The 12,668-nt window shown below is 39.3% G+C and overlaps 1 protein-coding gene across 1 annotated transcript in view; it reads left to right on the top strand.

The window, feature by feature from the left end:
- Nucleotides 1-12,668, top strand: part of ADGRG4 (adhesion G protein-coupled receptor G4) — a 107,092-nt gene that overhangs the window by 85,833 nt on the left and 8,591 nt on the right. Inside the window, 6 exon segments of the mRNA XM_043459825.1 lie at nucleotides 1,845-1,909; nucleotides 1,911-1,949; nucleotides 4,235-4,356; nucleotides 5,285-5,547; nucleotides 9,439-9,444; nucleotides 11,783-11,861. Coding sequence (XP_043315760.1) covers nucleotides 1,845-1,909; nucleotides 1,911-1,949; nucleotides 4,235-4,356; nucleotides 5,285-5,547; nucleotides 9,439-9,444; nucleotides 11,783-11,861 — 574 coding nt within the window.

Genomic DNA, 12,668 nt, shown 5'->3' with positions numbered 1-12,668 from the left:
GAGCAGCCTTGAGCTGTTTGAAGAAAGCTGAAGAATGAAGATCTGGCTCTTTATCTGAGCTTTTCCATGAGATCTTCCAGGTCTACTATCTCCTCTGTTTTTCCCTCTTCTACATTGACTGTGTGACCTTGAGTGGTCCGTTTACTCTCTAGGTGCTTCCATCTTTTTATCTTTTCATGGAGGGGATAAGACATTCTGGTTGGTCTCTATGGACCCTTCCTACTTGACTGAGTATGAGTCTTTGGGGGCCATAAGAGAAAGAGTAGTGGAAATAATGCCATTTGCAGCAACATAGATGGACTTAGAGGAGCTCTAAAGGTGCGAAGTAAGTCAAACAGAGAAAGGAATATCACATGATATCACTCATATGTGAAATCTAAAAAAAGGCTATAAATGAACTTACCTTACAAAACAGAAATAGAGTCCCAGATGTAGAAAACAAACTTATGGTTAGCAGGGGGTGAGGTGGATACATTGGGAGTTTGGGATTGGCATATACACACTACTACATATAAAATAGTTAACTGATAAGGACCTACTGTCTAGCGCAGGGAACTCTTCTCAATACTCTGTAATGGCCTATATGGGAAAAGAATCTAAAACGAGTGGATATATGTATGTCTGATTCACTTTGCTGCACATCTGAAACTAATACATTGTGAATCAACTATACTCTGATAAAAATTTTTAAAAAGAGAGAGAAAGGGTGATGGAAAGGGATTGCTGAATGGGATCCTCTTAAGCTTGACCATTGCCATTGGAATCTGTAGGGATGTAGCCCAATCTCAGAAAATTCCCACACAGAAGCAATTGCTCCTGGAATGCCAGGAGTGTCTCTGGGAGCAGTCCTTCCACATGTAGAAGCTCTGTCTGGGATGTTTCCTTTTTTAGTATCCTTGGAATCCTGGGGTGAGGGAAGGGAATACTACTGCTTTCTTACAACAAAGAGAGCACTGTCCTTTCCTGGTCCCCTTCAAGTCATTCAGGGTAAGATTTCTGTAAAATGATAAGCTTTGTCCCCCAAAGCCCCAATAAGTTGATCTGTGTATTCATTAATATCCATTAATGGGCTCTTTCCAGCTCATCTTTTGCCCCCACCCTCTGTCCATGGATCTAGAACTTCTGGAATCTCTTAGTATTATCCCGGATGGACAAATTTTAAACCACACTTAGCTGCCTGTCCTAGGAGAACCCCTCTGGTCTAGTACTACTCTAGAGGTTTAACTTTAAATGTCATCTAGTACCCAAGATCTACAAGTTCTCAAGGTATGTGGGTTAGTTCTAGAACCCTGAATGTGCTCAGGAGTGAGAAACTAGGCAGGTGTCAAGTAGACCAGAGGCTTTAATTGGCCCTAAGGAGTTCTAGACCATAACCTGACTTGAATGCAAAACACTTGAGACCATTTGAATTCTAGGTTGAGCTGGTTGTTTCAAATGTTTATTCCAGCCCCATTGAGGAACCCCACGTGTCAGCCTATATTCCATAGCTCAGACCTTTCAAAAAGTTCTAGATCTGTTTCCTCTTTGTGCTACTTGAAAAAAACAGTCCTTACTCTGTCACCCCAGCATGGTGGCAGGACTGTTGTTCATCATTAAAGTCTGTCCTAATCTGTAGAAGAACAGGAAAAGTGAGAACCAAAGAAGTTATGCCATTTATGAAGTCCTCCACAAGTCAGTTCTGCCTATTAGGATTAATTTAATTTCAGTGTTCAATTATACTGCTATCCTGCTGTCTTAACAAACAATACTAATTATAGCACACGTTGGAAAGGTACATATAATGAAAAGTCAAACATTTCTGAGAAAAGCAAAATTGCTTTGAAATTCCCTTCTGTCACTTGCAGATGGGCAAGGTGGATGGAATTCATCAGGCTGTAATGTAAAGGAAACAAACGTAAATTACACAGTCTTGTCAGTGTGATCATCTTACCCATTTCGGAGTCTTAATGGTGAGTTGTCTCAATGTGTGAAGTGTTAGTCGCTCAGTCATGTCCAATTCTTTGAGACCCTATGGACTGTAGCCCACCACTCTCCTCTGTCCATGGAATTCTTCAGGCAACAATACCAGAGTGGATAGCCATTCTCTTCTCCAGGGGATCTTCCCGAACCAGGGGTCAAACCCAGGTCTCCTGCATTGCAGGCAGATTCCTTACCGTCAGAGCCACCAGGGAAGCCTGGTTGCCTCATAATCACTCCTTAATAGAGTTTTGACAACTTTTATTAGATTACAGACTAAGAATATATGTATGAACTAAGTTATGGAAAAGTGACATGCAAGTGGAAAAAAGCCCCCCACCTTGTTCATTCAAAGTGGAGCAAATTGAAATGAATGCTTATTTTTTTTCCTTGTAAAATTAATGCCGATTTCTCAAAATTCAAAGTTTACAGAAAAGGTCTCTATAATCCCCCTCCAGAGAAATCACCATCTTTAACACCTTTATGTATGTTCTTTCAAATTCTTTTCCTGTATATGTATATTAATATATCTTTTGTTTTTTTAAAAAATGGGATCAAATTATACATACTGTTTTTACCACTTGCTTTTCACTTAACAATATATATTGGACACCTTTCAAGCAAATATATGTCTATCTACTTAAATTTTTAAAAATATTTTTATGGTATTCCACAGTGGAATTTAACCAATCTGCTACAGTAAGCATTTGAGTTGTTACTGTTTTTCTCCATTATGAACAATGCTATAGTACACATTTTTATTTATTTGTCTTCTAATACTGGTGTATTTCTATAGAATAAATTGATGGAAGTAGAACTGCTTCCACTTAGAATATTAAATTTTAATAGTTATTGCCACATTGCAGTGTAAGAAAGAAATTTTTATTTTTAATACTTGTGATAGTTAACCAAACATGAGTTTTCTGATCAACTTGCATATCCAGGCTTAGAGCCTTGGAGTAACTGTTAATCCTCCTCTCCTTCATTTCCTATGGTCCTCCCTAACATCAGGACTTGAGTTTTCCTTCAAAATGGCTCTCAAATGCATTTCCTTCTTCTTTACCCACCCTTGAATACTTTCTTAGTTCTTATTTCTTAGTTCTCCTAAGTTACTGTACTGTATATATTATATACTGGTATATGAATGTGTTGTGTATGAGTTGTTTCTTCTACTAATGGTAAACTCCCTGAGGGCTGAGAATCTGTTTTATAGTTTTCTTTTTCTTTCTTTTTTTTTAACCATGTCTACTCAACAAATAAGAGGTAATCCATTGATACTTATTGAACTGTAAGAATTTTGTTTACCCTCCTGCAAATTGGTTAGAACATTACAGCATGAGTCAAAAGACCATGGTTCACAGTCTAGCTTTGTTACTAGCTATCTATGTGATCTTGGTCAGGTTATTTCACTTGTTTGGATCTTAAATTTGTCTTCTGGAATGTGAAAGATTGGGGTAGATGAGGATGTCGTAACCTTAGCACTCTTACTATTTTGGGTCAAATATTTCTTTGTTGTGGGTGCTGTTTTGTGCATTCAAGGGTGTTTAGCAGCATGCCTGTTCTCTGCCCACTAGATGCCGGTAGCACCTTCTTCAGGAGTGACGACCAAAAATGTCTCCAGACTTTGCCACCTGTGCCAGGGGAGGGGTAAAACTGTGGCCAGTTAAGAACTACCAGCGTGGACCAGCATTTGTTCAACTTTCAGGAGTCACGAAGCCACTGCCATCTGATGAAAAGTATGGACCGTCTTCCCAGAATGATGCTCAAATATATTCGAGTAATTTGCATACCATTTCAAGTCTTTTATAGTCCTCAGGTTAAGAAATTACTGGTTTATGTGATCTCTAAGGTCCACTTTGTCTCTTAATTTTATGAAAATTATTGAAGGTCTAAGGGAAAGGAACATTTTTTTGATGTTCCGTGCAATGTTTTGGAACGCTCAGTTCAGATAATAATTCACTTTGTATCTCAAATTCACATCTATTAGTTTGGTTATATTTGAAGTGTGGAACATGTTAATGACAATAAAACCAAGGACTAAATGTTCTTCCAGTGCTGTTGATGACTCTCCATGCCCCATACACAGTAAGTTGCACTAGGCATAATCAACGAACAATATACAGTCTTACTGTATATCCATCTACATACTCAGGTTTTATAAGAGCTTTAACAGAGATGCTGTAGGTCCTGGGAACCTCCTGTTAGTGAGCACTGAAAACTTTTTAACCATAAACTTGCCTAGCCAAATGTATAAAATACAACACATTGCATTCCCTAGGATTTATCCAGATCTGCAGTGGATGCAGTGAATGAATGGATATTAGTGATTATAACACACATCAGATATGGAATCTCCTCCATTTTCCTGGGAGCTGCAATAGTGACATACTTAGCTTTTCAGTAAGTTGGTAGAGTTTTACTCTAAGTTTAATTTGGTTTGATGGATGCTCTTGGCATTGTAACCTTGTTAATTTTGTGTTAATTTAACAAAAATGTTCTTATTCATCACAATAGGCAGAGGTCAGATCCTTTAGATTATGAAGTGGCCAGGTTAAAAAAAATCAAGGCTCCTCTGAAAAAAAGATTGTAATTGAATTTTTAAAACAACTATAGGTTTGAAATAGGAAAAGATTTCTCCAACAGGGTACAAAAACATTAAGTATTAAAGAAAAAGTTAATCAATTGAACTTCATTAAAATTAAGAGTTTTTTTTTCATCAAAAGATACCATGAAAATAGTGAAAATGCAAGCCACAGGTTAAGAGAAGATATTCACTATACATATATCTGACAAAGGACTTGTATGCAGAATATATTAAAAACTACAAAGCAAAAAGCAAAAGAAAGACAATACATTAAAAATAGGCAAAAGACTGGAAAATTCTTTTCAAGTGAAAATTGAAAATTCTTGAAAAATTCCATGAAGTCAAGTGTCTGGATCTTTGAAATACCCAAGTAACTATGTGAAATGGTTCCTATAGTCATCCTGCTACTTGGTCATGTGTAGATTTAGTCTTGAGTCACTTGAAGGAGTGATGGTGGAATTGTAGTATCCAAGAAAATCTTTCCTTCCTTTTCTTCAAAAAAAGGGACTGCTTAGCTGAGAGAAGCTATTATTATTCTTATTACTAAAGGTCACCTTATTTGAAATATTTTGATTCTACCTGGAAAGATGGTGGGGGACTCAAAAATTTAGTACATATAAGGTAATATGAATAATTAAATTTTAATAGACAGTTCTTTTATTCTTTTAATTATTATACATAGAAAGCATGGCCATGCTTGATCAAAAGCAGAGACCCTGCCTCACATTGCACCTTCTCCTTTAGCAAACTTCGAAAAGATCATCCTTCCAAAATCCTGAACAACTTGTACACAGCACTACTGATGCTAAACCCCGTATTTCTAGTCAATTCCTGGTCATCATCATTTCAGAAAGCGGGCCATTGTATCACAGCTGCTGTGGCACTTCATTACTTCCTGCTCGTGTCTTTGACTTGGATGGGCCTGGAGACAGTCTGCATGTATTTCACTCTAGTCAAAGTCTTCAACAAGTACATTCCTAATTATATCCTTAAATTTTGTCTGGTTGGTTAGGATAAGTATATCTGCCATTGTCCTTGATGTCTGTTTCAAGCCTGTGTCTGTGTAATTCTATTATACAAGTATTTAAGACCAAACTTCTGCTATTATCATAGGTAAGGAATTAAGCATTGCCTCACTGGTTTTTGGGTGGGCATTTCTTTTTCTGTCTGTATTGCTCTGTAAATCAAGCTTTTGACCTCTTGCAAGACACTAGTTCACACATATTTACTGAGCACCTGCTGCTGCACTGTGCTAAATGCTAGATCTATAGCAGTGAACCTGTCAGCTTTTATCCTTCTCTTTCTCAAGTTAAAATCCCAACAAATACACATGGATACAATAGCCAACACTGAGGTAGTGTTCCATGTGCCCAACCTGGTTCAAAGCGTCTCATTTAATCTAAGCTTGAATCTTCTGGGCTTCCCTGGTGGCTCAGTGGCAAAGAATCCACCTGCCAATGCAGGAGATGTGGGTTTGACCCCTGGTTGGGGAAGATCCCCTGGAGAAGGAAATGGCAACCCACTCCAGTATTCTTGCCTGGAGAATCCCATGGACAGTGGAGCCTGGCAGTCTACAGTCCACGGGGTTGCAAAGATTCAGACATGACTGAGCAACTAAACAACAGCAACAACATTTAATCTTCACAATATCCCTATGGGAAAGGTTTCATCATTATTCCCACTTAACAGATGAGGATGCTGAGGCACAAAGAGATTATGTAATTTGCCAGAATTTGCACAGCTAGTAAGTGGCAGAACTGGGGTTTGAACCAGGGAGTCTATCTCCACAGTTTGGACTTTGACCTCTAGGATGTAGTCAGATTGTTTAAGGCCAGGGAAAAGACCTGAAAGATCTGAGAGGGTGCTGGTTCAGACCTACTCCATTTCACACCACGTCTTATAACTGTCACCATTCTGCCGCCCTATAGAAGAAGCCAGGAAGGAACTTAGCATAAATAGTTCTCATTGGTTGCTTTCCTATAATTCTGACATGAACAGCTCAGCTCTTCCCCACCCCTTGCCTATTCAAACCAGACTAATCATTCAGAAAATGTGTTGGATCCATAGGAGGTGGAAAAAGGCAAAAGGGCAAAATGGTTAGTGCAAAAAAGCAAAACGACTATCTGAGGAGGCCCACAAATAGCTGAGAAAAGAAGAGACGAGAAAGGCAAAAGAGAAAAGGGAAGATATACTCCTCTGAATGCAGAGTTCCAAAGAATAGCAAGGAGAGATAAGAAAGCCTTCCTAAGTGACTAATGCAAAGAAATAGAGGAAAACAATAGAATGGGAAAGACTAGATCTCTCTTCAAGAAAATTAGATACCAAGGGTACATTTCATGCAAAGATGAGCACAATAAAGGACAGTTACAGTATGGACCTAACAGAAGCAGAAGATATTAAGAAGAGGTGGCAAGAATACACAGAAGAACTATACAGAAAAGATCTTAATGACTCAGATCACCACGATGGTGTGATCACTCACCCAGAGCCAGACATCCTGGAATGCAAAGTCAAGTGGGCCTTAGGAAGCATCACTATGAACAAAGCTAGTGGAGGTGATGGAATTCCAGTTGAGCTATTTCAAATCCTAAAAGATGATGCTGTGAAAGTGCTGCACTCAATATGCCAGCAAATCTGGAAAACTCAGGTGTGGCCACAGGACTGGAAAAGGTCAGTTTTCATCCCATTCCCAAAGAAAGGCAATGCCAAAGAATGCTCAAACTACCGCACAATTGCACTCACCTCACATGCTAGCAAAATAATGCTCAAAATTCTCCAAGCCAGGCTTCAACAATATGTTGAACCGAGAACTTCCAGATGTTCAAGCTAGATTTAGAAAAGGCAGAGGAACCAGAGATTAAATGCCAACATCTGTTGGATCATAGAAAAAGCAAGAGAGTTCCAGAAAAAACATCTACTTCTGCTTCGTTGACTATGCCAAAGCCTTTGACTGCATGGGTCACAACAAACTGTGGAAAATTCTTCAAGAGATGGGAATACCAGACCACCTTACTCACCTCCTGAGAAATCTGTATACAGGTCAAGAAGCAACAGTTAGAACTGTACATGAAACAACGGACTGGTTCCAAATTGAGAAAGGAATACATCAAGGCTGTATATTGTCACCCTGCTTATTTAACTTATATGCAGAGTACATCATGCAAAATGCTGAGCTGGCTGAAGCACAAGTTGGAATCAAGACTGCCAGTAGAAATTATACTTCCTTAGAAATGCAGAGCTTATATTGGCATCCAGAGATCTATGGTGTTTTATTATCTTTTTTAAAAAATTTATTTTTTAATTGAAGGATAATTGCTTTACAGATTAATATCTTTTATTCAATATCTAATATCTTAGATATTAGAGACATAATTAGTTCCAAAGATACCAATTGTAGCATTGAATTGTTTAGTAAGTAGATTTAATACATTAGAGTTTTTCAACACTGTATTGGAAAAGGAGGAAAACACAGATGTATATATTTTAATTTCTAGATTCTTTTTTCTACAAGAGAGAACTGTTTATTTTTGGTACCTCTGTCTTATGTATGTTAATTTCATAAATTTTTTAATTAATTCTAGTAGTTGATGGGAATATCTTAGATTACCTAGGCTTAAAATCATGTTAGTATAAAAATGTTGTGTAATAATTTTCTTTTCTTATTGCTCAAAACTCCAGTGTTAAATAATAGCTTTGATAGTTATCACTATAAGCTTCCTGATATTAATTGAAGTGATTTTTAAGTTTTGTTATTTAAAGTGATACTTTTTGTTGATTACAGTAAATAATATTTGTCATATTATAATAGAGTTATTTTTGCTTATTTCTATTTTACAAAGTTTATGGGAGGACTGTATCTACTAACATGAATATTATTATTTTCCTAGGTGGTTAATTTTTTTAACTTTTTGTCCTGTTTTATATGTTCTGCTGGGAATTTACGAGGTTCTTTGCTTTTTTGGTAACATTTGGACTTCAGTAATTCAGCAAGAATATACCTAATGTTATGATTTTCTATTTATTTACCTCTTCATTGCTGATCACTTTAATCTAGAGACTCCATTCTTTTTAAGCAAGTGAGATTTTCTTTGCTTACTTATTGCCTCTTATATGCTTCCATAGATTTGCAAATTGTATGCTTCTGTAGCAGAAGCATGACTGAATATAGTGGGATAGACTGTTAAAAAGCAGTACAATAAATAAACTACAGTGGCTTGATGATTTCAAAATAAAAGATTGCTGGGGAAAATAGCCATAACCTCAGATATGCACATGACACCACCCTTATGGCAGAAAGCAAACAGGATTAAAGAACCTCTTGATGAAGGTGAAAGAGGAGAGTGAAAAGCTGGCTTAAAACTCAACATTCAGAAAATTAAGATCATGGTATCTGGTCCCATCACTTCATGGCAAATAGCTGGGGAAATAATGGAAACAGTGACAGACTTTATTTTCTTGGGCTCCAAAATCACTGCAGATGGTGATTGCAGCCATGAAATTAAAAGTTGCTTGCTCCTTGGAAGAAAAGTTATGACCAACCACAACAGCATATTGAAAAGCAGAGTCATTACTTTGCCGACAAAGGTCCGTAGAGTCAAAGCTGTGGTTTTTCCAGTAGTCATGTATGGATGTGAGAGTTGGTTCATAAAGAAAGCTGAACACTGAAGAATTGATGCTTTTGAACTGTGGTGTTAGAGAGGACTCTTGAGAGTCCCATGGACTGCAAGGGAATCCAACCAATCCATCCTAAAGGAAATCAGTCCTGAATATTCATTGGAAGGACTGATGCTGAAGCTGAAACTCCAATACTTTGGCCACCTGATGTGAAGAACTGACTCCCTGAAAAAGACCCTGATGCCTGGAAAGATTGAGGGCAGGAGGAGAAGGGGATGACGGAGGATGGGGTGGTTGAATGACATCACTGACTCAGTGGACATGAGTTTGAGTAAGCTCCAGGAGATGATGAAGGACAGGGAAGCCTGGCGTGCTGCAGTCCATGGGGTCGCAAAGAGTCGGACATGACTGAGCGACTGAACAACAACAAAATAGGAGCTGTGTATGAAGTGTACCTTCCACTGCCTTTGTGAAGACAATAGCTTCCCAATTAGCTACTCATCCTTTTAGGGAGTTCATTAATGTAGTATGTGCTTTCTTTGGATACACAATGCTATTACCCATGTTATTGTGGTGAATGGAGACAGGCTAATTTTAAACAAAGCACAATCTAAAACATGGTTCTAGTATACGTTGGAACCATCAGGTGTACAAAGACAAAAATAGTCAATACTCCCCTTTATGCCTGGCAACCCTCACCTTGAGTCTGAAAAATGTTGTGGAAGAGGTTTCATGAATAATCCAGAAGGTGGATAACACACATGTAGCTAAACGTGCAAGGGCTGGAAATAGCACTCAATCCCCGGGCATCACTCGTTCTCAGCTTTCTCTCCTGACCCTTCTTCCTCTGCCTGTTCCTTCCATGTTGGTATTCCCTAGGGCTGGCTTCTCATCTGTTTGATCTGCACATCCCACACACACTTGCTGGGATGCAGGGGGAGATAGGCAAGGCTAAGGCTTGGTACTTTTATTGTGCAACTCTGTTCTGAGGAGGCAGGGTGCAAAGCCCCACACCGGGGGAGGCGATGAGAAACTGCATCATGACAGCTTTTCAGAGGGTGTGAGGTGGCAAGTAGTAGACGGCCTCAGAGTGCCTCCTCACAGGACTGCCCTGTCTTCTCGAATTCGTCGGGGGTCACAAGGCATTCCACCGAAATTCAGATCAGCCATGGTTCAGGCCTTTGTCTGTTTGGCCTCTGGATCCCTATAGGGTTGGCCAGGGAACCACTGCAGAGGTGGCCCGCTACAGGGAGCATTTAAATATTAGACAAATGCAGTCAACCGTAAGGAAAACAAATATTAGCCTCTGTTTATGTTTGAACTTCTGTCTTCCTAATGCCAAAGCAGCCTGTTTCAAAGGTTTTATTCCTTTATTTAAATCCCTGTCCAAGGCAATAGATTTAGTTGTCCACATTTTTTAATAAGCAGTGAAGTGAAGTGAAAGTTGTTCAGTCGTGTCCAACTCTTTGCGACCTCATGGACTATGCAGTCCATGGAATTCTCCAGGCCAGAATACTGGAGTAGGTAGCCTTTCCCTTCTCCAGGGGATCTTCCCAACCCAGGGATCGAACCCAGGTCTCCCGCATTGTAGGCGGATTCTTTACCAACTGGGCCGCAGGGGAAGCCCTATAATAACCAGTAGACACCTTTTTTTGGTCTCAATTAGCAAAGTATAATCACAGACTGGAGACTGTCCCACAACTTTCTTAAATGAGAGGCCTCCCTCCATCCCTCCCTTCAGGGTGGGATTTTTTCAGGGTGGGATTTTTCCAATCGACATAATGCTGGGCCCTGTGCTAGGTGGGCCACATACAGACCAGAAGGGACTGTCCTGTTCATCACAGGACAGGACAGTGGAAGTGGAGGATTTCTCAAGATGCTTGACACTCTGGGCTTTGAAACAGTTTTGGAAAGTATTCTTACAAGACCCCTAAAATGTGTGCCAGTATAATGCTCCTAGTTTAGGAGAAATACATTGTGAGAAAGAGAGAAATCATTTAAGTTTTGCAAATGTACATGTAATTGGATTTTTTAAGCCCCATGTCTATACTCACATCACGTTTGACCACTTTGACTGAACTGATTGCTTTATTATACTCAGGCTAAATTGACTGGTCGTTAACTGGTCGATCTAGTCAAAATGTCAAACTAGTAACGAGTGTGCAAGCAGCTCCCTTGTCAGAAAAGCACCGAAGGCTGAAGCTGATTGCCTATGCCCTTCCTTCAAGGTGACCTAGACAAAAAGATACCAGGAACTAATGGGCAGTACTGTAAGGGAGACAAATTGGCAGCTGATCATCTGAGCAGAAATGCTTGATGCAAACTTGCATTCCCATGAACGAGATACTTTCATTGCCAAGTTGATTTTTGGCACTTGTGCTATTTTTAATAACCAGTGGGTGTTGTATTGGAGCCATTGGCATGCTGTTTAGTTTAGCAGATTGGAGAACTCCTAGAAATGTTTAACTTGGAAGAATTCACAAACATTTTGCAAACAATGGTATTTTGATGCCCACACATCTGTGGCTCATTTAAACAGTGTCTTAGTGTAGCAGGACTCACAATCATTGATCAGGAACTCTCCCCTGCTTCCTAATGGGATGCCTTTGGCTTGCTTCCCCACTCTAGGAATCCCAGCCATCATGGTGGCAATCATACTCAGTGTGAAAAAGGATCTGTATGGGACTCTGAGCTCAACAACTCCATTGTAAGTACCAGCATCTCTGCTTCTCCAGTGGTGGTGGTCTCGACCATCAGGGTATGGTGAGGTGTTCCTGGCCTGGGCCTTGGTCTTGAAACACTGGCTTCAGGGAGGAAATTAGTCTCAGCCTTTTTACTCTAACAAAGTAATGGGTGCACTGATATAATGGTTAGATGTCTAAGGCGTCTGGACTCCATACGACCTTGGTCAACTTACTTTACCTCTTCTTTCCATTTCCTCCTCTGGAAAATGGCATAAAATGTTTATGCTCAGTGCTGGGTGCAGATTAAATGATGCCATTTGTATATAAGTGCTCAGCATGTTGGCCTGTTCTGTGGTAAGTAATATGCATTTTGCAGCAATTATTTATTAATTAATTAATCTGTTTTTAAATTTTTTTGCTGGTAAAGCCTCTTCAAATTTATGAAATGGGAAATATAATAATGCATGTAGATACAATGCAAGGAAACAGTAAAAGAAATCTACATAATTAGACATCGGCAAGCTTTCATGATTAGAAAACTCACAGAACTTAGGAGTTGGAAGAGCCACTATAAAGAAATATGAGTTAGTTAGAAACCTTTTCTGTATTCAGCCACAAAGGTTCCCGAAGAAGACTCCACACTTTCCTTTGTAAATGGCTTTGGCCTTATTGTCTGTGATGTACTTTCTTTTCTCTAATTGATATTAACAAGCCCAGCTCTTTTGGTCTCTCACCCACAGGTACCAGAGGAATAGCCTATTCAAATCGCTCTACCTTCCAGAACCTTCTTTCACAGGCCTGTAGATAGTTACCATGCAGTCCTTCAGGCT

Source organism: Cervus canadensis, chromosome X, assembly GCF_019320065.1.
Source record: "Cervus canadensis isolate Bull #8, Minnesota chromosome X, ASM1932006v1, whole genome shotgun sequence".
In the NCBI taxonomy this organism is placed as follows: Eukaryota; Metazoa; Chordata; class Mammalia; order Artiodactyla; family Cervidae; genus Cervus; species Cervus canadensis.
Note: the sequence above shows the minus strand (reverse complement) of the source record. Positions and strands in the feature narration are given on the sequence as shown.